Source organism: Nicotiana attenuata, unplaced genomic scaffold (genome assembly GCF_001879085.1).
Source record: "Nicotiana attenuata strain UT unplaced genomic scaffold, NIATTr2, whole genome shotgun sequence".
Classification (NCBI taxonomy): Eukaryota; Viridiplantae; Streptophyta; class Magnoliopsida; order Solanales; family Solanaceae; genus Nicotiana; species Nicotiana attenuata.
Window position 1 is genome coordinate 1,525,628 of NW_017670255.1, and position 24,604 is coordinate 1,550,231.

At 36.7% G+C, this 24,604-nt stretch overlaps 2 protein-coding genes across 5 annotated transcripts; one reads left to right on the top strand and one right to left on the bottom strand.

Moving 5' to 3' along the window:
• Positions 1-15,773: 15,773 nt before the first annotated feature.
• LOC109236791 (binding partner of ACD11 1-like) lies at positions 15,774-20,127 on the top strand. 4 transcript variants are annotated; one of them, XM_019403012.1, is made up of 5 exons: positions 15,774-15,877; positions 16,593-16,752; positions 17,332-17,407; positions 18,495-18,608; positions 19,408-20,127. In XM_019403012.1, exons 2-5 carry the CDS (start codon positions 16,637-16,639, stop codon positions 19,861-19,863), a joined length of 762 nt encoding a protein of 253 aa, XP_019258557.1. In that variant the 5' UTR covers positions 15,774-15,877; positions 16,593-16,636; the 3' UTR covers positions 19,864-20,127. The 4 variants fall into 4 exon arrangements, with proteins under 4 accessions (XP_019258557.1, XP_019258560.1, XP_019258558.1 ...); XM_019403015.1 differs by having other exon boundaries at positions 15,775-15,877; positions 19,411-20,127; XM_019403013.1 differs by lacking the exon at positions 15,774-15,877 and adding an exon at positions 15,894-15,992.
• Positions 20,128-20,597: 470 nt separating this feature from the next.
• On the bottom strand, positions 20,598-22,360 carry LOC109236790 (uncharacterized protein At5g39865-like). Its single transcript, XM_019403011.1, has one exon. It carries the CDS (start codon positions 21,840-21,842, stop codon positions 20,835-20,837), a length of 1,008 nt encoding a protein of 335 aa, XP_019258556.1. The 5' UTR covers positions 21,843-22,360; the 3' UTR covers positions 20,598-20,834.
• Positions 22,361-24,604: the final 2,244 nt, after the last annotated feature.

A 24,604-nucleotide genomic window follows, 5' to 3' on the forward strand; every position in this document is an offset into this window, starting at 1 on the left:
AATAAATTCGTGAGCCATCGAATTAATAATATCATTACTGGACCTTTAGTAAGTGTCGAAGTTGCCATCTCGTCTCAACCTCTTCGAGATTAGGCAAGATACTTACTGAGTACACGTTGTTTTCGTACTCATACTACACTTGATGTGCATTTTGTTGCACAGGTACAGGTACTTCTACTGGCCTATTGGGCGTAGCAACACGGGCGACCCGGAGACTAAGCGAGCTGTATTTCCTCGAGGCGACCCGCAACTAGTGTAGTCTCTCTCAGAGTTTTATTTACTTTCTGTCCAATTTGTATTTCGGACAGCTGTTGTACTTTATTTAATTTCTTAGAAATTTCTCATGCACCTATGACCGGGTTCTGGGATGGTTATAAAGTATTTTGTATCAACCGCTTATCATTTAATTTGATTTGAGACGATTATCTTTTTAAATTGATAAATTTGAAGGAAAATCATAGATTTCAAGAGTGCTAAAACGAGGATTTAATTAAGTATTTGGTTGGTTTGCCTGACAGTGGTGTCCGGCGCCATCACGACCCTTAGTGGATTTTGGGTCATGACAGAACTCCTCAAAAACCCAAACTGATGATGCACACAAGTCATAATACACTGTGTGAATCTACTCATGACCTCAAACTGCCGAACCAGATGCAATTTCTCAAAACAATCAGTCAGGTCGTTTCAATTTGACTTGTTTTGCCGAAAATTCGCAATTTGAAAGTATGGAAATTTTTTAGGTTTGACAGTAGGTTGAATTTATGGTTAACAAATTTGGGTTATGATTTTGTGAATTAGAATAGGTCTGTTTCGCTATTTGAAACTTGTTTGCAAAATTTGGTGCAAATCGAAGTTGGTTTGATATGATTCAGATGCTTAGTTGTGATTCTAGTTCTTGAGTTTTCCTTTGAAATTTTATTTGTTTTGATGTTTGATTTATAATTTTAGATGTTATTTTGGTGTTTTGATCGTGTGACAAGTTTGTATGATATTATTACACTTGTGTGCATGTTTGGTTCGGAGCCTAAGTGGCACGAGTGAGTTTCAGACATATTTCAGATGAGTTTGAATAGTGTAAGGACTGCTGGTGCAGAGTTAGCTTCTGGTGTCTGATGCAGATCTCGCATTTGCGAGGTCAGGCTTGCATTTGCGAGCCTTGCTTTTGCGGACAAAGTTCGCATTTGCGAGCAAGACCTGGGAATAGGTTTGCTTTTGCGAACTGTCATAGGTCGCTTTTGCGAAGATAGTGGTTGCATTTGCGATCACAGGTGACTTGAGTCAGCTTCGCATTTGTGAAGTGGGGACTATTCGCATTTGCGACATCTGGGCTTCTGATGCACAATTTACATTTGCGACATGTGCTTCGAATTTGCGGTGTTTGCAATTGCCAACAAGACATGGCAATTGCGACATCTGCCATAATATTCCATAATTTTAAAAATGGAACACATTGTTAATTAGCAAACTAATTAAAAAAACACAAAGGGAAGTGAGATGAATAAAAGGGTTGAAGCCCACCAGATGAAAATCTGGCAAAAAGAAAAGAAGAAAAGGGGGTTAAGAGGAAAGGGTATGCAACAGACAACAGAGAAAAGGGATTTGAGTGAAATTAAGAGATTCTTTGAAATATCATAGAATCAGTAAAAGGAAAAAGGCATCTATGCTACTCGAAAGAAAAGGGACCAACAATTAACAAGTCTTAAGGAAAGAAAGGGGCGACTTGCGAAACAGAGAGAACATCACGCTTAAGAAGAATAGTGATTAGCCAGGTGAAATGCTTTTACAGCTTTTTATATATTCATTGGCTTATGTAATTTCATTGAATATTAAACTTAAATATATCAAAAAGAAGCAAAATTTATGGGCAGTGAGATTATTTTGGTTTAGCAAGCATGATAAGATGGAAATTTTGAAGGAATATATTAGATGAATAGACTCAAGTTGATAATCGTAGACTAGTTGAATTATTCATGTTTCAAAAAAAAATTATTCATAGCATGGGTAAATATAATACGGCAAAGTGAGAGTAAAACGTGAACCCCGAGATGGGTATTCTCAATTAGCTATTGATAAGTAGGGATTTTAACCTATTATTTGCTATCTTTTACTTATGTTTTAGGCCAAAAATGTTTAAAGGTATTCCCGGAAACTAATGAAATGTGCTTGCCAGCGGGAATTGATTAAAATAAGCCAAAGGAATCAAAACCAACTCACAAAGGAGTCAAAAGTTGAACAAAACAAAGACTAGACAAAGAATCCTGATTATGCGGAACGCGATGACTGAGATGCAGAGAGCTGGCAACTTGAACAAAAGAGAGTAGTGCGGACCACACCAGAATTGTGAGGCCGTGGAAGTCCCTTGTGCGGCTGCGATCGAAATTGTGCGGTCCGCAAGATGAAGAATCAGAGAGTTGATTTCAACCCAAACTCAAGCAAGTGCGGACCACATCACTTTTATGCGGCCACATAATCTGGAGCGCGGCCGCACTTTGAATTATGCGGTCCGCGAAAGTCCAGCTCAACCCAGATCCAAAAGAGAAAAACGCGGACCGCATTAAAATTATGCGGTCACACAACCTCCGTTGGGGCAATTTTTTTAGATATTTTTTGCTTAGTATAAATAAAACTTTTTGTCATTTTTAGGTGATGTTATGTTTTGTATGAGCACGTGAGATGGATGAGCATTCTGTTTTCGAAAATTTTGTATTAGATTCATCTCTTAACATTAGATTTTCATTCCATAAATTAATACTATGGATTTTAACTTCATTTCAGGTTTAATTTCTGTTATTTCTATGAGTATCTAAACCCAAAGCTAGGGTTGTGACCCAACCCTAGTACGGGTATTTAATGGGTATTTGATTTTAGGGCTTGAATGTGAATGGGTTAGTGATATTTAGCCTAGTTCTTGCTAGAACTGTAGAATTAATGGTTGCAAACATTGGTTCATGCCTTTATGACTTAGTCTCTACTTGAAAAAGAGGGACTAAGTCTAGGACAACTAGGCTAACAAGGAATTGGGGTGAACTCAAGAAATTAATAGCCCCAATTAAAGGGTTAAACCTAGAGATAGTAATATCCGACTTGAGCTAATATCACTTGATTTGTATGAATACCCATTTGTACTTGAGAAAGCCAAATTGGGCTAAATCACTCAAACTACCAGAGGTATAGAGTGAGTACCCGAGTGTGATAGCTATATTACGATCCCAACTAACCAAGCTTGCCCTAGATTTTGCTACCCGTTAGATATCCACCTAGGTATAGTCATGACCCTAGTCTCTTTAAACACTTGAAAAACAACATCCAAAATGTTGTCCTTAATTTCAATCATTGCAATCTTTAGAGTAAAGTTAGAAGTAGAAATCAAACCCAAACTTGTGGAAGTGTAATTAGACTCAAAGCCCGCATCTATCTTAGATATAAACCTAATTCCAAACATTAGCTCCCTGTAAATTCAATCCCGGCCTAGTTGGGTTAAAACTACATCGACCACCCTCGCTACTCAATAGTAGTCTAGGCTTGGACCCGATCAGCTATGAATTAGCTTAAAAAAAGAATTAACATGAGATCGATGTTGATGTGATTATAGATTGATTCACGAAAGTCGTACAGATCACTCGAGGTGACGAGTTTGATATTTCGACACGACTACTGTGAGTAGTAACCCTTACGCAGTTTGTGTTTTCATAACCTCCATGGTTTATATATAATTTTGAAAATAAGTGTGTTGCAGATGCTTTAAAATTGCATGTGGGACAAGTCCTTTACTCGATATGATACCGAAATGGTTATTTGAGATGATTATTATTGTTTTAAATATTCTCGTTGTTACTAGATATTTTTACCGTTACTGAAATAAAATTACATGATTTGATAAGAAATTATATGCCCTTTAGAAAGGGCATTCTTATAATATTTTATGTTGATATAAGCATGTTTTATGATTTGTCCCCAATAAAATGGTTGTCTTTAAGTGTCATTACTCACTAAGCTAGCGACTCACTCCCCACTATTTTTTTTTCCAGAGACAGCAGTTAACGCAGCCGAAGATTTTGTTAGTTAGAGCGCAGAGGTTGATATTTCTTGGTGAGCCTCGCACTTGTTCGCGTGGGCAGAGATTTTATTTATTATTATGGTCTTTTCTTTGAACTCTTAGAGTCGCTCCATAGTCATTCATTTAGTGTCATAAGTATTTTTTCGTTATTATATACTTATGTTGAGTATTGCATTTTCTTTATCTAATTTGGAGATAAATTAGTATTTCTGGTTTGTAGTGGGTTGATTATTGATGGTGGAGAGTCCCTATTAGCTGAATACATGTATCGTGCTTGTCAAATTCGGGTTGAGGGTAGAGATACTCTAGCTGACCTTATTGTACTTGATATGATTGACTTTGACATGCTGATGGGAATGGATTGGTTATCTTCTTGCTATGCTATCGTCGATTGTCATGCAAAGACAGTTAAGTTTGAGATACCAAATGAATCCAGTTTTGTTTTAAAGGGGGTCAGGTTCAAGAGATTTGCAAAGTTGTATCTTTTATAAAGGCTCAACGGCTTCTGAAGAAAGGTTGCTTGGGCCTCTTAACTATTGTAAATGACACAAGAGAGGAAACAATTAGTATAGAAAATGTACTAGTAGTTGAGAATCTTCTTATGTATTTCCTGAGGATTTACCAGGATTGCCTCCAGTATGAGAAATAGACTTTGGTATTGATTTGCCACCTGACACACATCCCATATCGATACCCCATATCGGATTGCACCAGTAGAGTTGAGGGAGCTAAAGCAACAGTTACAGGATTTGTTAGATAAAGGTTTATTAGTCCTAGTGTATCACCATGGGGTGCACCGGTATTGTTCGTAAAGAAGAAAAACGGATCTCTGAGAACGTACATTGACTACAAGCAGTTGAACAACATAACAATACACAATAAGTATCCTTTGCCTCGTATAGATGACATGTTTGATCAGTTACAAGAAACTGCTCACTTTTTAAAGATTGACCTCCGATCTGGTTATCATCAACTTAAAATCAAAGATGAAGAAATTTCTAAGACTGCTTTCAGGACTCGGTACGGGCACCATGAGTTTCTGGTGATGCCTTTTGGACTGACTAACGCTCCAGCTACATTCATGGATTTAATGAGTAGGGAGTTCAAGACGTTTCTGGATAGATTTGTAATAGTATTTATTGATGATATCTTGGTATATTCTCGTAGCCAAGGAGAACACCAGAATCATCTGAGGACTGTGTTGCAGACATTGCGAGAACATCGGCTTTATGCTAAGTTCTCAAAGTGTGAATTTTGGCTAGATTAGTGTCATTTCTGGGACATGTTGTATCCAAAGACAGAATTATGGCAGATCCTAAGAAGACAGAAGCTGTGCAAAAATAGCCCAGACCTACTTCTCCTATAGAGATTCACAGCTTTTTAGGCTTAGCAAGCTATTACATGTATTTTGTTCAGGATTTCTCCAGAATAGCACACCACTGACTAAGCTAACACAAAAAAAATACAAAGTTTCAGTGGACAGAGGAATGTGAGCGGAGCTTTCAAAAACTCAAAGCATGTTTGACAACAGAACCAATATTAGCCTTACCATTAGGTTCTGGAGGATTTACGGTGTTCTGTGATGCCTCAAGGGTGGGATTAGGATGTGTTCTCATGCAAAATGGTCGCGTTATAGCTTATGCTTTGAGACAATGAAAAAGAACGAGCAAAACTATCCTACACATGATTTGGAGATGGCTGCAATGGTATTTGCTCTAAAAATTTGGAGGCATTACCTATACGACGAAACTTGTGAGATTTATAATGACCATAAAAGTCTGAAGTATATCTTTCAGCAGAGAGATCTGAATCTTCGGCAGCGTCGGCAGATGGTAGGGTTTGGCATATATCGGGTAAAACCGATAACCCGAACCATTAATTGTTTATTGGGTTATCGGTATCGGGTTATTAGGTTAATGGTTTGGTAACAGTGTAGAATTTTTTCATTATTGGGTTATCGGTTCGGGCTTCGGTTTGCCAATTTTGTTAATGGGTTAACCGATAACCCAATAAGAATTAATAAAATTATGACTTTACCCTTAAGTATATACATATGCTAGGGCTTCAGTTCATTCTCTCTTATTTTTTCTCAGTCGCACTCTTCAAGTGCTTCATCTTCATTCTTCATAGACCTTACTAGTTACTCCTAACATAAATCTTTAGTCTTATACATTAGGCTTTTAATTTCTACTAGACAGAATGCAGAAATGGGTAGTATACTATATGTGAATTCTTTTCTTTTTTGCTTAACTCCAGTGAATTGTCTTCTCTTTTTTGCTTAACTCTAGATTGAGTTATCTTATCGGGTAAACCGATGACCAAACCGATAATGATCGACAACCGATTAACCGATAACCGATAATAGATATCTTATCGGTTCGGTTATCGGTTTATCAAATTTGTAAACCGATAACCGATATGCTAAACCGATAATATTCATAATCGAACCGAACCGACCGATGCCCACCCCTAGCAGATGGAACTACTTAAAGACGATAACTGTTCTATTTTGTATCATCTTGGGAAATCCAATGTTGTGGCTGACACATTGAACAAAAAATCTATGGGAAGTTTGACACATATAGTTCCCACAATGAGACCTTTGGTTAAAGATATGCATAGAATAGAGGGTACAAGCGTTAGATTCGGTGTCAGAAATTCAAAGGCATTGTTGGCTTGTGTTCAGGCTAAGTCCTCATTAGCTGACCGTATTAAGGGCACCCAATATTAGGATGAGCGATTATGCAAATACAGAGATGAGGCCTTAACTGGTAAAAGTAAAGATATGATTGTTGAAAGTAACAGTGTTCTTCGAATGGGCAATAGGTTATGTGTAGCAGACGTAGATGGGTTGAGACATGCTATTCTTGAAGAAGCCCACAACACTAGATACATTATACTTCCTGGATCCACAAAAATGTACCATGACCTAAAGCAATGTTATTGGTGGGAAGGTATGAAGAAAGATATTGCTAACTTTGTTTCTAGTCATTTGACTTGTCAGCAGGTCAAGGCTGAGCATGAGTGACCCGCAGGACTATTACAACAAATTGAGATTCCAGAATGGAAATGGGAAAGAACTACTATGGATTTTGTCATCGGGCTACCATGAACCCTTAGAGGTTATGACTCTGTATGGGTGATTGTAGATCGATTGACAAAATTAGCACACTTTTTTCCAGTGAAGACTATATATGGTGGAGTGAGGTATGCGCAAATATTTATGAATGAAGTTGTCCAACTTCATGGAGTTCCAGTATTCATCATCTCTGATAGAGGATCACAGTTTACTTTACGATTTTGGAAATCTTTCCAAGAAGCATTGGGTACACAAGTAGATCTTAGTACTACATTTCATCCACAAACAGATGGGCAGTCTGAACGTACTATACGGATCTTAGAGGATATGTTAAGAGCTTGCATTCTTGATTTTCGAGGTAGTTGGGATGCTTATCTACCTTTAGCTGAATTTGCTTACAACAATAGCTTCTAGTCCAGTATTAAAATGGCACCGGATTGTTTGAATTTGCTTATCTAATAGTTTGAAGCTGGTGAGACTAACTTATTGGGACCCGACTTAGTACAAGAAGCTATTGACAAGGTCCAGTTGATCAGACAGAGATTGTATATAGCTCAAAGCAGAAAAAACTCTTATGCGGATAAGAGAAGAAGAGACTTAGTGTACGCAATTGGAGACAGAGTGTTCCGACGAGTCTCCCCTATGAAAGGTGTGATGCGGTTTGGAAAAAAGAGGCAAGTTGAGCCCCAGGTTTATTGGACTGTATGAGTAACTAGACCGAGTGGGAGCTGTGGCATATCGTTTAGCACTTCCTCCTGAGTTGTCTTTTATTCATACAGTATTTCACGTATCAATGTTAAGAAAATATATATCAGACTCCTCTCAGGTACTTGAAGCACCTACTATACCGTTTGATGAGAATTTGTCTTACGAGGAGGAGCCGATGGCTATTGTTGATAAGCAAGTACGAAAGCTACGGTCAAAAGAAATTGTGTTCGTGAAAGTCTTATGGAAAAATCATACAGTTGAAGAAGCTACTTGGGAAGTAGAAAAAGATATTCAAGCGAAGTACCCCCATTTATTTCAGTCTACAGGTACGTACTTGAGTTAAATTCGGGGACCGAATTTTTATAAGGTGGGGAGGATGTAGTATCCCATAATTTTAAAACAAGGACACATTGGTCATTTAGCAAACTAAGAAAAAAACACAAAGGGAAGTGAGATGAATAAAAGGGTTGAAGCCCACCAGATGAAAATCTGGCAAAAATAAAAGAAGAAAAAGGGGTTAAGGGGAAAGGGTATGCAACAGACAACAGAGAAAACGGGTTACTAGAGATCCTTTGCAATCTCATAGAATCAGTAAAGGGAAAAAGGCATCTATGCTCCTCGAAAGAAAAGGGACCAAAAATTAACAAGTCTTAAAGGAAAGAAACGGGGGACTTGCGAAACAGAGAGAATATCATGCTTCAGAAGAATTGTGATTAGCCAAGGTGAAATTCTTTTACAGCTTTGTACGTATTCATTGGATTATGTAATTTCATTGAATATGAAACTTAAATATATGAAAAAAGAAGCACCATTTATGGGCACTATCTGGACCTACCAGAACCATCAAAACCTCGATCCGAGGTCAAATACTCAAACGTCAGACCTTGGTCAATTCTTCCAACTCGAGCTTCTCAAATGAGAGTCACTCCTAAAAATCCTTTTCGAACTCCTCAAAAACCCGAACCGATGATGCACACAAGTCATAATACACTGTGTGAATCTACTCATGACCTCAAACTGCCGAACCAGATGCGATTTCTCAAAACGATCAGTCGGGTCATTACAATATGACTTGTTTTGCCGAAAGTTCGCAATTTGAAAGTTTTGAAATTTTATGGGTTTTGACTGTAGGTTGACTTTATGGTTAACGGATTCGGGTTTTGGTTTTGTGAATTGGAATTGCTCTGTTTCGCTATTTGAAACTTGTCTGCAAAATTTGGTGCAAATCGGAGTTGGTTTGATATGATTCAGACGCTTAGTTGTGATTCTAGTTGTTCTTGAGTTTTCCTTTGAAATTTTATTCGTTTTGATGTTTGATTTGTAGTTTTAGATGTTATGTTGGTATTTTGATCGCGCGACAAGTTCGTATGATATTATTACACTTGTCTAGTTGTTTAGTTTGGAGCCTGAGGGGCTCGAGTGAGTTTCAGACATATTTCAGATGAGTTTGGATAGTATAAGGACTAGTGGTGCAGAGTTAGCTTCTGGTGTCTGTGCGAGCCTTGATTTTGCGAAAGTTCGTATTTGTGAGCAAGACCTGGGAATGGGTTTGCTTTTGCGAACTGTCATAGGTCGCTTTTGCGAACTATCATAGGTCAATTTTGCGAAGATAGTGGTTGCATTTGCGATCACAGGTGACTTGAGTCAGCTTCGCATTTGTGAAGGGGGGACTATTCGCATTTGCAACATTTGGGCTTCTGATGCACAGTTCACATTTGCGACATGTGCTTCAAATTTGCGGTGTTCGCAATTGCCAACAAGACATCGCAATTGCGACATCTGCTGTAATATTCCATAATTTTAAAACAAGGACACATTGTTCATATAGCAAAGTAATAAAAAAAATAAAAGGGAAGTGAGATAAATAAAAGGGTTGAAGCACACTAGATAAATATCTGGCAAAAATAAAAGAAAAAAAAAGGGGTTAAGGGGAAAGGGTATGCAACAGACAATAGAGAAAAAGGATTTGAGTGAAATCAAGAGATTCTTTGCAATATCATAGAATCAGTAAAGGGAAAAAGGCATCTATTCTCCTCGAAAGAAAAAGGACCAACAATTAACAAGTCTTAAGGAAAGAAAGGGGGGACTTGTGAAACAGAGAGAACATCACGCTTAAGAAAAATTGTGATTAGCCAAGGTCAAATTCTTTTACAGCTTTGTACATATTCATTGGCTTATTTAATTTCATTGAATATTAAACTTAAATATATCAAAAAGAATCAACATTTATGGGCAGTGAGATTATTTTGTTTGAGCAAGCATGATAATACGAAATTTTTGAGGGAATAATTAGATGAATAGACTGAAATTGATAATCATAGACTAGTTGAATTATTCATGTTTCAAAATAAATTTATTTATAGCATGGGTAAATGTAATACGGCAAAGTGAGAGTAAAACGTGAACCCTGAGATTGTGTATTCTCAATTAGCTATGAATTAGCTTAATCAAAGAATTAACATGAGATCGATGTTGATGTGATTATAGATTGATTGAAGAAAGTCGTACAGATCGCTCGAGGTGACGAGTTTGGTATTTTGACATGAGTACTGTGAGTAGTAACCTTTCCGCAGTTTGTATTTTCATAACCTGCATGGTTTATATATGATTTTGAAAATAAGCGTGCTGCCAATGCTTTGAAATTGCATGTGGGACAAGTCCTTTACTCGATATGATACCGAAATGATTATTTGAGATGATTATATTGTTTTAAATATCCTCGTTGTTAATAGATATTTTTGCCGTTACCGAAATAAAATTACATGATTTGATAAGAAATGATATGCCCTTTCGAAAGGGCATTCTTAAAATATTTTATGTTGATATACTAGCATGTTTTCTGACTTGTCCCCCAATAAAAATGGTTGTGGTTAAGTGTTATTACTCATTAAGCTAGCGACTCACTCCCCGCTATTTTTTTCCAGAGACAGCAGTTAACGCAGCCGAAGATTTCGTTAATTAGAGCGCACAAGTTAATATTTCTTGGTGAGCCTCGCACTTGTTCGCGTGGGCAGAGTTTTTATTTATTGTTATGGTCTTTTCTTTGAACTCTTAGATTCGCTCCATAGTCATTCATTTAGTGTCATAAGTATTCTTTCGTTATTATAGACTTATGTTGAGTACTGCGTTTTCTTTATCTAATTTGAAGATAAATTAGTATTTCTGATTGTTAGTGGGTTGATTATTGATGGCGGAGACTTGTTTTTGTAAATTGATAAGTTGTTGGTTGGTTGGTTTGATATTAGGATGGTTGGTTGTTGATTTTGAGATAGAATTTTTTTTGGATAGTCCAAAAAAGGGGAAACTCTGTCCGTTTTTCTGTAAAATACCGATAAGGCTTTCTTGGGAGCACTTGCTTCTAAGTACCGGTCATGATCCTAAATTGGGTCTTGACATATGCAACTGGATAAAAGAGGGGAAAATTATGACTTAGCTCATTTATACCATTTCTCAACTCTAACCACTCTAGATGCGATTTTTTAAGGATTTTTTCTTCCCAAAATCATTGGTAAGCAATTCTGATCCACTTTCTTTCAATTCCCCATTACTTTTCATGAGATTTCAATATCAAATTTAAGATTTTTTTGGTAGAAATTTGGGATTTGGGTAGAAATTGAAAATTTTATAAAATTAAGATTTAGACTTCAAATTGAGGCCGGATTTCGAAACAAATCACATAACCGAGCTCGGTGTGAATGTGCAATCAGGTTTTGGTCCGAATATAGGGTTTTGACCGAGCGGACCCGAGGTTGACTTTTGTTGACGTTTTCAAAAATGATTAAAATTGAACCTTTTTCATTAATGAGTGGTTTCTAAAGCTTATTTTAAATTGTCTGATCGAAAATTTGCTAGATTTGGTTGGTTTGGAGGCTTGTTCAAAAGACGTCATGGTTGATTGATTGATTTGTTCGTGGAGTGAGGTAAGTGTTGCTTCTAACCTTGACTTGAAGGAATTAGGACTTATTGAATTATTTGTTATGTGAATTTATATGGGGAAGCGAAATATATACGAGGTGACGAGTGTATATGCGCCGTCATGGGATAGCATGCGGGATTTGAGATATTTATTTCATGTCTTCATATATTCCCTGTTATATGCTTTAAATGTTATATGTTTTTACTTGACATCTATGCTATACTAGTTACTTGTCATTTAATTGTTACTTGCCTTAATTTGTTTATTTCTCGCACGATTTTTGCTTATTTGCCACATGTTTCTATTTGGCTTAATTGTATATTTTAATTGTCACATGTTTACATGATTTTATTGTTTTATATTATTTTATGCACTTTATTATATTATTGCACTTATGTGAGCCGTTTAACTGTTTTATACTGATAAATTGGTAAAGTTTGAGATTTCGAGATATTGGATATTCTCCATTTACTGTGGTTCTTTATTGTTCTGTACATTTCACCTTTTTTGAGTTGATATTTTGTAAATATTGTTGTTGAGTTGTTTATGTTACTAATCTAAAATTATTTGGGGATCGGGTTGCACGCTGCAACGGTATTGAAATGATATGAAGGAATAAGGATGGATTATGATATGAACAGATGGTGATATGGTGGGATCGATTTGCATGCCGCAACGGATTTGATATATTGTAATTGTTTGAGATTTTAGAGTTATCCTCAGTATTGTAATATGAGACTTGAGACTTTGTTGTTCTGGCTTCTCTGGTAGTTGACCTTCGGGTCCGTTTATATGATTTTATTACTTTATTTCTATTCCTTCTTTTCAGTTATTATTATTCCATACATGTTATTTGTGAGTGACTTGTCATAGCCTCGTCACTACTTTGTCGAGGTTAGGCTCGACACTTACAAGGTACATGGGGCCGGTTGTGCTCATACTACATTTATGCACTTCTTGTGTAGATACCGGTATTGGTCCCAATGACGCGTAGCGAGATTGCTCGGATTCAGCTGCTTTCAGAGACTTGAGGTATAGCTGCACGGCATCCGCAACTTTGAAGTCCCCTTCCATTCTATCCTTACTATTTATTTAGTTTCAAACAGTTGTATTTTGTTCAAACTTTATCTGTAGCAATCTAGATGCTCATGTATTCGTGATTCCAGATTCTGGGATATGTTTAGATTTCGTCGTCTGGTATTTTATTAACCTATTTCAAATTAGTACAGTTTATTATCATTAATATTTTGATTTGAATTATTAAAACTGGTTAAGTAATTTTGGTAATGTTGGCTTGCCTGGCAAGTGAAATGTTAGGTGCCATCACGGTCCCAAGGGTGGAATTCCGGGTCGTGACACTATGAGGTATTGATGTTCTATTTTATTAAAACTTCACACTAAAAAACTCTCACACGAGCTCACCTAACATTGTCTCTCTTTGGTTTCTTTAATTCACATATATACTTATTAATCCCTCCATCCCAATTTATATGGGGAGTTTGATTTAATGATAAATTTAAGAAGTGATGATGATTTTTAAAATTTATGGTTTAAAATAAGTCAAAAGTATCTGTATGGCTATATATAACTAATCAAAATCTCGAATCTAAATACACGTCTGAATATCAAAGATGTGTATTAAGATTAAAACATCTGAATCTGAATATTAAGATGTGTATTAAGATCTGAATACTAAATGATTAAGACTATTTAATTTTTAACATCTGAATGTATAAAATTTACCTTTATTTGAAAATTAGTAAACATAAATTTAAATAAAATACTAATTAATTTGATATTCCATCAATAAAATATATAGTTTTTTAAAATATGATAGTTGCGGATGGTGATGGCTAACAATAGTACTTGTGAATGCCGACTAAAAGCGGTGGTTGGTGGTAGATTTGGTTGATGGTGGTAGTTTAGGGCAGTAGCTAGTGGTGATCGGTAGTGGTAGCTATTATGATTGAGGATGGTGGTTTGTGGGTGGTGATAGTTAATAATGATAGGTGGTGGGTGGTAGTTGTGATTGAGGAAGATGGTGGAGGGTGGTGGTAGTTTATAATGATGGGCAGTGCCAGCTATGATTGTTGATGCTGATGGGGTGATTAGTTGTGGTAGCCGAGGTGGAGTGTTGGTTGTCGTTGAGAATGATGGTGTAAAGGATGGTGGATGGTGGTAGTCAACAATGGTGGCGGCTATGATTGAGGATGATCGTGGTGGTGGTTGAGTATGGTGGTGGTGGGTGGCATGGTGGTAGTTGATAATGGTAGGCGGTGTCGGTAGTTAATAATGAATATGGAGCATCTTAATGAAATTAAGTCTCTGTTATAGATCTTAATCATACAGACCTATTCAGACCTATTATGTGGTTGTGAAGTAAAAAAACAAACACACTTAACGATTAAGATATGAATAATTAAGATTTAGACTTTAAAAACAAACGCACTTAATATTTGAGATCTGAATGATCAAGATTCAGACCTGCATTAAGTGCAAACAAATGAGGCCTTAAATGGGAAATCACTCACAAATCACTTAATAAGATACCAATAATATTAATAACTTTATTGGATGTTAAACACCTACACAATTTGTATTTTCTAAATTATAATATTTTACTATGTAGAATTTCTCGTGTTTGCTAGTATTTATTATTCCACTTCAAATTATCTGTAAATTTACCAAGTTGGATGTCGTTCATTTTTCTATTATATAATGGGTAATAGTTTTTCCATTCTAAGATTCCTTTTCTTATACACAAAAAAAAAAATTTGTTTGCACTTGATGGAGGTCTGAATCTTAATCATCCAGATCTCAAATCTTAAGTGCGTTTGTTTTTAAAGTCTAAAATCTTAATTATTCAGATCTTAATCATTAAGTATGTTTGTTTTTTTTACTTCACAACCACTTGTTGGGTCTGAATAGGCCTGTATGATTAAGATCTATAACAGAGACTTAATTTCATTAAGATGCTATCACATATTCATTATAAACTGCCGCTACACCTACCATTATCAACTACCACCATGCCACCACCACCACCATACTCAACCACCACCACCACCTCCACCACCACCATGCCACTATCATCCTCAATCATAGCCGCCACCATTATCGACCATCACCACCCACTATCCCCACCACTCCGACCACTATAATCATTCTCACCCACAATCAACACTCATCCACCTCAACTGACCATCCCATCACCATCAACAACCACAGCCGGTACTGCCCATCATTATAACCTACCACCACCAACTCACCACCTTCATTAGTCACAACTACTACCACCACCCGCCATTATTAACTATCAGCACCCACTACCACCGTCTTCAATCATAATCGCCACTACTACCAATCACTAGTAGCTACTAGCATGAACCACCATCATCAACCAAAACTACCACCAACCACCGCCTCTAGTCGGCAATTCACCCGTTAGCCCTCACCACCAACAACTATCGTATTTTTAAAAACTATATATTTTATTGATAGAATTTTAGATTAGTTAGTATTTCATTTGAATTTTATGTTTATTAATTTTCAATAAAGATAAATTTTGTACATTCAAATGTTAAAAATCAAACAGTCTTAATTATTTCTATTAAGATCTTAATATACATCTTAATATATTTAGATTTGTATTCAGATTCAGATGTCTTAATCTTAATACACATTTTGATATTCGGATGTGTATTCAGATTCAGACGTCTTGATCTTAAAAAAGAAACAAATGAGGCCTAAATGTTTTGAAAGGTACATGTTTATGTTTATCATCTATTATTGAATAAATGTTTATCGTCCGTCTTAAATTTCATATAACTAAACACATAATTTTTGGACTGTAACCTAATTATTCACCTTAGCAAAATGAAAATATCACTCAAGTTAATATTTATATTGAATATATCCATAAATAATATAGGGACATAAGTGCTTTATTTTAAAATACAAGAGGTATACTACTGTATAGAATTTCTGTAGTATAAGAGTTGATTGCATCACGGCTGCATTTGTGCGTCAGAGATGCCAACAGGTAGAGCCCTTTTAAAGGCCGCAACTCGCAAGCAAACAGTTGGCCCTTGCTACATTCCGTTGACCACATTATTAGGTAAATTCTGATTCGTATCATTTTTAATGCGTAAATTCCAATTCCATTAAATATTCTTCTGTTTGTTTATTCAACTCTATATGCATTTGTAAATTCAATCGTTCCTCCTTTTAAGGTACGGATTCTTGGTACTGAAATCCCTTCGCTTTACCCTAATATGCATTATCTCCAATTCTATGAACTTTTCACCTTCCGATTTCTTTCGTGAATATTTCGTGTAAATATGACTGTATGAGATTTAGAAAATCTATGCTTTTGTTAGAGCGCCGAATTTCTCTTCAAGGTCAAATTGTTTAGTAGGCATTTGGACAATTTTGAAAAGAAAAAGGAATAGTTGAATTGAATTTGATTAAAAGTTTTTGGAAGTTGATGTTGTGTTTGGCGATGAACTTGCTTAGAAAAAAACTTGAAGATTTATGATGGTAGGAAAACTAGTATTTCACTTAAATTGTACCTCCAGACGAATACTTTTATATTTCACTTAAAATTCAATATTGAAAGTCAGCATTTGCGAATACTCGTAGGAAACTAGTATCTGCAAATATGGAAGTTTAGCATTTGCAGTATTCCTTCCCTTAAATGTGGCCTTCATTACCCATGAATTAACAAGTATTAATGTGGTGATGGATATTAATGGACTTTGTTTAACTTTTATGTTTCGCTCATATCAGTTCTTTCAGAAGCTCTCAATGATTTGTATTCTTGATTTAATCAGGTTAATTCACCTTTATTTTGGGAGTTTGAACTGTGTCTATATCCATGTATCTGGGTCATTACACTGCGGAAGTCACAAGTCTTTCTCCCAAAGCTACGGAGAAAGATGTCTATGATTTTTTCTCTCACTGTGGTGAAATTGAACAAGTAGAGATCATCAGGTAGCTTTTCATTCGTTTTGAGTCTGCAATTTCTGCTACTGCATAGTTGTGATTTCGAGCTGATTATTGTTGGTGCTGTAAACTTTTTCTTGGTGATTTAATTTGTCTCTATAATTTAAGAGTTACTGGCTGAATACCTAATCAATATTATTATGTTTGCATGGCCTACTGCAATTGTGTCTTACGAAGTATGTCAAATAAGACACATCTTGCCACTTTTTGCCCCTGTTACTTCTTCTGAATATATCGAATATCGAAATGTCACGAAGAGAGTATGTGTTTCTATTATGGTTGAAATTTCTGAGACGTTTGCAGTAGATAGAACAAGGTCATGCCTCTGATAGTGTTCGATATTAGCAAACCCATGTGCATGTGCCTCTTGTGTCCAGCGAAGGATATGTTGTCAATGTCCTGATACTCACTATAAGGCATCCCAGACTTTATTAGTCAGTAGAATGTTTAAACTTTAAAGAAAGGAACAGAGACAGATAGCTTGATGCTTTCATTAATTAGTTGTATCAAAAAACTGGACGATGTTTACCCTTTCCTGATTTTAATAGTTGCCTTTACTGAATGCAGATTGAGCGAATATGCTTCTATAGCCTATGTTACGTTCAAAGATACTTATGCGCTGGAAACTGCTATATTACTTAGTGTAAGTTTCTGCTTTACTCCATTGTCAGGATAGTCCTATTTTGCAGAAATAATCTGCAAGGTGAATTTTGTTAAATATTTAATGCTGCATGATGAGCGAACATGCTTCTATAGCCTATGTTACGTTCAAAGATTCTTATGCGCTTGAAACTGCTATATTGTAAGTTTCTGCTTTACTCCATTATTAGGATAGTTCTATGTAGCAGAAATAAACTGCAAGGTGAATTATGTAAAATATTTTGTTTTTTTTTTTGATGACCGAGAAATCCGTCTGGGGCCGATCCTTTGGACCAACCGCAGCCTTCGAAACTCGGTGGATAATGGGCCCGCCCCTCTACCCTTCTCCACTTAAATACCAGGCTTTGCTTTGCATGGTGTGGGGGCTTGAACTTGTGACCTAAGACACAAATCCACCACCCTTTGCCACTTGAGCTAGGCCCTGGGGGCAAATTATGTAAAATATTTAATGCTGCATGTTTACGTGCCGTTGGGTCAAGTTTATACTTCTGATACCACCAAGATGTACATCAATAGGATCTGTCTTCAGCAACTTTTGTAAAAGTTAAAATTAACCAGTAAAATCTCGGAATGATGTCTGTTAGGTTTCTTATTACTATATCCTTCAAAGCTTTTAAATTCTCTGTTTTAACAGAGAGAGGTAGTCAATTACCTACCAAAATAGGAGCTAGCAGTAGCTTGCTAAACTCCTCTTTTAGAAGCGTCAACAAAAAAAATACTGTATTTGTATTTATAATTCCTAAGTAGTTAGACGTCAATTTGCTTTATATTGTTTGAACTTCTAATTCAGATTTGTCTCTCGTTTTTCTCCACTTGTAAGTGTACTAGCCTTTTGATTACTAGCTGAACATAAATTAACAGCTTGTGCAACTCTGGAAATTCTTTTTAAATAGCTCTGTGTGCTATCCTTGTGCTCTTCTTCTTCCTTTTCTTGTTCTCTCTATTTTTAGTTATACATATGCACATCGAATATAAGTGCTAGAATTATTTCTTAGCTGCTATACATTCACTAAATTTATACATGATATTATGTGTCAGATAAATTCTTAACTTTGTTCATGTTGATTCAGGGATCCACTATATTAGATCAATGTGTTCGTGTATCTCGCTTGGAAGCACAAATAGATGAATATGATCCTTGGAATAACTCTAGGGATAAGGTGGAGAATGGAAGCAGCTATTCGGTAGTTTTTTTGCGTTTGATCTCCTTTTTAATTAAAGATTGCCTTGTTTTTTCTGGACAATCAACTCTCTTATTGCTTGTCTATGAGGTTAAATGTAAATAAATTTTATATAATTCATGGTTAAAGTAATAGGAGACAGCGCCTAAGGACTTATCTGCGAGGAGACAGCTCACACGGCAAAGAGTATCCAGTTTGTGAACTGATCTCCTCATGCATAGCAGTTTTTCGTTGAGCTCTAGAGCTGAGGATACTTGGTTAATACTACGTCCGTTTCAATTTATGTGAACCTATTTGACTGAGCACGAAGTTTAAGATAAAAGAAAAGATTTTTGAATTTGTGGTGTAAAATGAGGTACATATATTTTGTGTGACTATAAATCATTGCATAAAGGTAAATTGTTTCTAGATATGGAAAGGGGTCATTCTTTTTGGCACGGATTAAAAAAGAAATAGGTTCACATAAATTGAACCGAAGGGAGTATAAGCTTTACTGGTCTTCATTTCCTTTTGTTATCCTTGTCTTGGTAAAAGTATTTCTGTATTGTCACAATAATTTAGTTTCCAAAAGATCAGGTTGATTCTTTTTAATTGTTTTGGGAAAAGTTCACTCGGAAAGCTATAAACTCTATTGGCAGAAGTATGTCTGTTGAGATGTCAGAACAAAGCACTTCTTTACCAACCCACTTCTCCTCCCAAACAGTCTTTCTTTTATTTTTTGTTCCCCTATTTCCACTTTCAAGGGGATTTCTTTATGCTGCAGCTTTCCTGATGTTGTTGTTGAAATTATGCTGTAAACTAGCAGGTCACTCATACAAATGAGTTCGTTTCAACTCCTGGAGAAGCTGTGACCATGGCACAGCACGTAGTTGAAACCATGATAGTGAAGGGATATGAACTAAGTAAGGATGCGCTAACCAAAGCCAAAGCATTTGATGAATCATATCAGGTCTCATCCACCGCAGCAGCAAAGGTGGCAGACCTCAGCAAGAGAGTGGGGCTTACTGATCGAATTCAGTCTGGCATGGAGACTGTTAAATCCGTGGACGAGAAGTACCATCTTTCTGAACTTACCATGTCCGCTGTGTCTTTTACAGGGAAAACAGCCGTCGCTGCTGCAACTACTGTGGTTAACAGTAGTTACTTCTCCAAGGGAGCTCTTTGGGTTTCAGATGCTCTGAATCAGGCTGCCAAGGTGGCTGCTGACTTGGGTAATAATGGTGTAAAAAAAGAAACAGTTCCTCTGCAAATGGACTAAAGAGGTAAATAGGGTTGACGCAACATTGCCAATATGGAGTTGTTCCAAGGTTTAAGCTTTTCATGGAGACCTAAGATTTTACATGAATGTGAATATTAAAAGTTTTAGCTAGATAAAGTAGTTGCGGTGTTCAAATGAGAGTGGGCTACATGATCTAAATATGATTAATACATTGTGGTAACATGTTGATATTTTGCAATCAATCGATTTGATTTCTTTTCCTCGTGGAAGTACAATGTGGAGTAACTAATACGCTTGCCTGCATTGCAAGTTGATAATCGATGTCATGTTTTTCAGTAAGCTGGTATTAGTCATTCTTTAATGATACGTGCTATTGGCAAAGTTAACTTGCTTCATTGTGGAGTTGTAAGCACACTACTGCTTTGATTGTGCCTAGAATTGCAAGTCCTAAAAAGAAAAGGACAGCCCGGAACACTAAGCTCCAGCTATCCGCGGTGTCCGGAGAAAGATCAGACTACATTAGAGTGGGAAAAATGGGGGAAGAGATTGTTACTTTCATTTGGTTTAAAATCCTCAGAACTACTTTAAGGTACTAGTATTTATTATCCAGATGATTCAACTACTGTCAAGTTGCCTCTGCTTAGTACAGCTTCGTAATCCATCAAACAAACTGGGCTCCGATTTCTGCCAAATGCTGCAAAAGCCATTGGCAGTTTCAGTTTTGGTGCTTGAACCTTGCCCATCAGCAGAGAGTTCAAGATCTAGAGTCTCTGGGTTTAGAATGCGTATGATCTTATTATATGTACATATTTTAAGTTCTTTTGCATATGTATACATAGAGAGGAAAGCAATGGGTTCCGTTGAACCCGTAAAAACCGCGTTAGATTCGCTTGTACCTATTAGTTTAGGCTAACCTTGGCCGCCCATCTTTATCTATGTAATACAAAGCTGGTCATGTGAGAATCCACAGCAAGCACCTGAACTTGAGAGCACCATAAAACTGATGAAATCTAATCACAACAAACTGGACATCGTATTAGTCCATTCTCATTACAATCTGGGCATCGTTGGAAGCCACACTCATCTTCTTCATCATACTCTGCTTCATAATATACTTTACAACTCCCATAGCATGTTTCACATGGCACAAACCTCATATCTCCACAGGCCTCGCAAACTCCATCTTCTGCCTTTTCGCAGCTTTCTACTACCTTCTCAAGCTGCCCATCTTCATGCATTCTGCATATTTCATCAACCCCACCAATGTATTTTCTCCCCAGAAATACCCTAGGCAAACCCCTACCACTATATTCCTCTCCAAATAACTCTCTCAACTCGTCCTTGAACCATGCATGCATCGATACATCTCTTTCGTCAATCTTAACACCTAATCCCTTCAAAATCATCCGAACATGACAACAGTCCTCGTATGTTTTCCTTACCCCTCTTAGGCTTGTGAAGTAAACAACCAGTTTGTCTTTACCATGTTGCACCAATTTATACTCTTTTACTTCATAGTTTGACGATTTCAGTCTGGGAGTAAGCCGATGATCATAAGGATCTGGAAAGACATGGAAAGAAAAGCTACGTAGATGATGAGGCGATTTAAGAGGATCAATATCTTCCAAATCTTTCATCAATTCCCAAACATTGACACTCTCCGGCTCGCCAGGAGGAGTTGTAATGGGCGTCTTAGGAACCACTTTGGAGATTTTCTCATTGATCATTTGGGACCATATCTTTGCCTCAATCAACCCCATTTCGAACTCTTCTTCATAAATCTTCCCTTCATCGCTGCCACCTTTTTCGAACAACGAATGATTATCTTTGATACTATTGTTCAGTGGATCAAGCCTCAGAGATCCTAATGTTGAGGAAGTGAGAGAGACCAGACGAAAGCTACCATTAGTGTTAGTATCAATAGGAAGATTTTTATACGTAGAGTAGCTTCGGTGCACTGGAGAATAGTGTGTCTTGCATTTTTGGCATACCTTTGGCTTCGAATTCCTACAACCCATTGTTGAAAATCCAGCCCAGAAGTTGATTTTGGTAGTCAAAGAGAAGAGTGTTTACAACAGTGGATGGAAAGAGATCAATCAACGATTGTATTTTTTTGAATATGTACATTGATATGGAAAGAAAAGTTTAGGAGAACATATATGAATGAGCTGGATGGGTAATGCATTGGTTAAAGATTCCCGAGATTACGTAAACAAATCTCAAGGAATTTAAAATAGAGGAATTTTTGTACTAGTATTTCAGAGATAATGAAAAGGAAAAATACTGTAGTAACATTAAATAGTAGTAGGAGTGTTTAAGAGAAGTGAATCACTGAATTAATGAGAGAGAGAAAGATAGCTGGAAATTTCTGTTCTGTGCAAAATAGGGCATAGAATTCTGCATCATTGGAAAGCATCACACATCTAAATCCTTTTTTTCTTGATCAAAGGATGAAGAAGATGATCAGAGAGATCCTCGCCGTCGATTTCTGATGAACGAAGAAAGAGAAAAATTCCATAGGAGAGAACATGGGAAAGAGAAGTGTAAGTCAACAAGATGACCATTTTTTGCTGCTATAATATATGGCATTTCTTTTCCATTTAGATGACATATTTTGCTTGACGAAAGTCAAATTTTGTAAAGTTTGACTGATATATTAAAATACTTTTTTTATCATATTAACATGAAATAATTGTAACTTATTCGTACTTTTCATATAATTTTTGAATATCTAAATTTTAATTTTAAATCGAAAATATAGGCGTCAGCTGAAAGTGGACAAAATAGAGCACGTCAGTAGTGACTAGTGAGGATGGAAATGAATTGTTACATCAAAACCATTATTTTGAGAAGGGGAATGGGTTATATATAGGAAGGGTGGTTCATGGTTGGGTGAGTGGAGTAATACTACTTTCTATAGATAGAAAGAGACAGTAGTAAATTGGAAGAAAAATAGGGTCGGGGTGGCTTTTGGGCAAGTCAATTGGTCGAGGGAGTACGAGTTTAGTAATCACCTCCGTTCTCTCGGCGCCACGCACCTCCATCTTTCACCTAATCAACTTTTAGTGTCAGTCAATCAGGATTCATTATCAAGGAGTCCGGAACCTAAATATTGTGTTTTTGGACTCAAAGTACATTAATAGGTGTAAAAAAAATTACATATTTATATATAGCGTATAAATAGAAGATGCTATACCTTAACGGTAACTTTTTCCGTTAGGGTATAGCGTCTTCTATTTATACGCTATGCTGATGACCATTTGACGTGACAGCATAGCGTGTTGATTTTATACGCTATACATAGCGTTTAAAAAAATGTTATATATTGATTATGGACCCACCAATAATTTAACTGACATAACAGTAATGTAAATTAGTATAGCGTCTATTTAAAGAACGCTATACGTCAAAAAATTTCCACTTGCCATTTCCTATATATAGTGGTTAGGATTTTAGGAAAATTCGTTCACAAAAAATTCCAACTTCCATTCAATATTTTCTTGTTGTTAAATTCTTAAGCATTTTTTTCGTAATGTCTGAAGAGCGTAGAATAAGAGTTTCATTATATTGGGGCGTGAGGTTGTGATGGAGAATAACTCTGTAAGGTATAGTTATCTCCACAGGGTCATATTAAATTACCACTTACAATGGAGTACGATAAATTGATATCGTTGTTATGCAAAAAAATGGGTGTGAGGAAACGTTCAGTGATACTCAAAGTAACCGGAAGATATCCGTATTCCGTCACTTCGCAAGGGGCTGCTTTTTACTCGGAGTTAAACATCTACAATGATGAAAGTTTGAGGGATTTTCTGAGGACTCCGGATGAATACCGGGAATATCTTGTAATCAAAATGATGGATATGTACGTCAAGGTCGAAGAAGTTCTAAACAATGAGGTTGCGGGACAGGTTCCGGATAACCCCCAGTCATCGGGTGCTTATTCTGGAGGAGTTTATGCCGGACAGGTTCCGGATGAAAGAGTTTTCCTTGACTTAAACTTATTCCCGCCTGCTTTACATAATTCACAAGACGAGTAGTAAGCTTCAATTTTCCTTTATATTTACGATGTACATTTTTGTTGTATTGAATTTGTATTAATGCTCATATATTTAACAGGGGGTACAGGCCGGATACGAATTTTAGAAATTATGAACCCAAGCACAGTTTTGGTGTGTTGGATCATGGTGGTCCATCCGGGAGCCATCACCTAAATGAAAATGTACATCATGGAATTTTATCACATTACGACTTGTAAGTGAAGTGATACAGCTATATGGAAAGTATTTATTAAATTTAGTATCTTATTATTTTGTTGATTGTGCAGTGAAAACGAGCAAGTTGAACCAAATGTACTCACTCAATTGCCCGAAGACGGCGTATTAAATCGGGATCTGGCAGATGCATAGAGTGAGGAAGAGAACAGTGATTACGACAACAATGCTGATGAATTTGGAGGCGAGACACCCTTTCCTCGTGAGGATGGTGATGAGGAGGATGAGAAGGAAGGACCTGATTTGACGAGAGAGTATTCTCTACCCCCTCCCCCCCCCTAGACGAAGAGTGTACGAGTCCTAAGTGCCGTTTCATTCAAGGGAGATTCCTTACCTTGATAACTTGACAAGCACGCCGGATGTGGAAGCTCTCACAAGGGATTTTGATAAAATTCGGACAGCAATGTGGGACGAGTCTAGACCAACGGTGCTGGCAAAGGGCATGCTTTTTCCTGATAAAGCGCGCCTAAGCAGGGCTTGTAAAATGCACAACGTAAAAGAGTGTC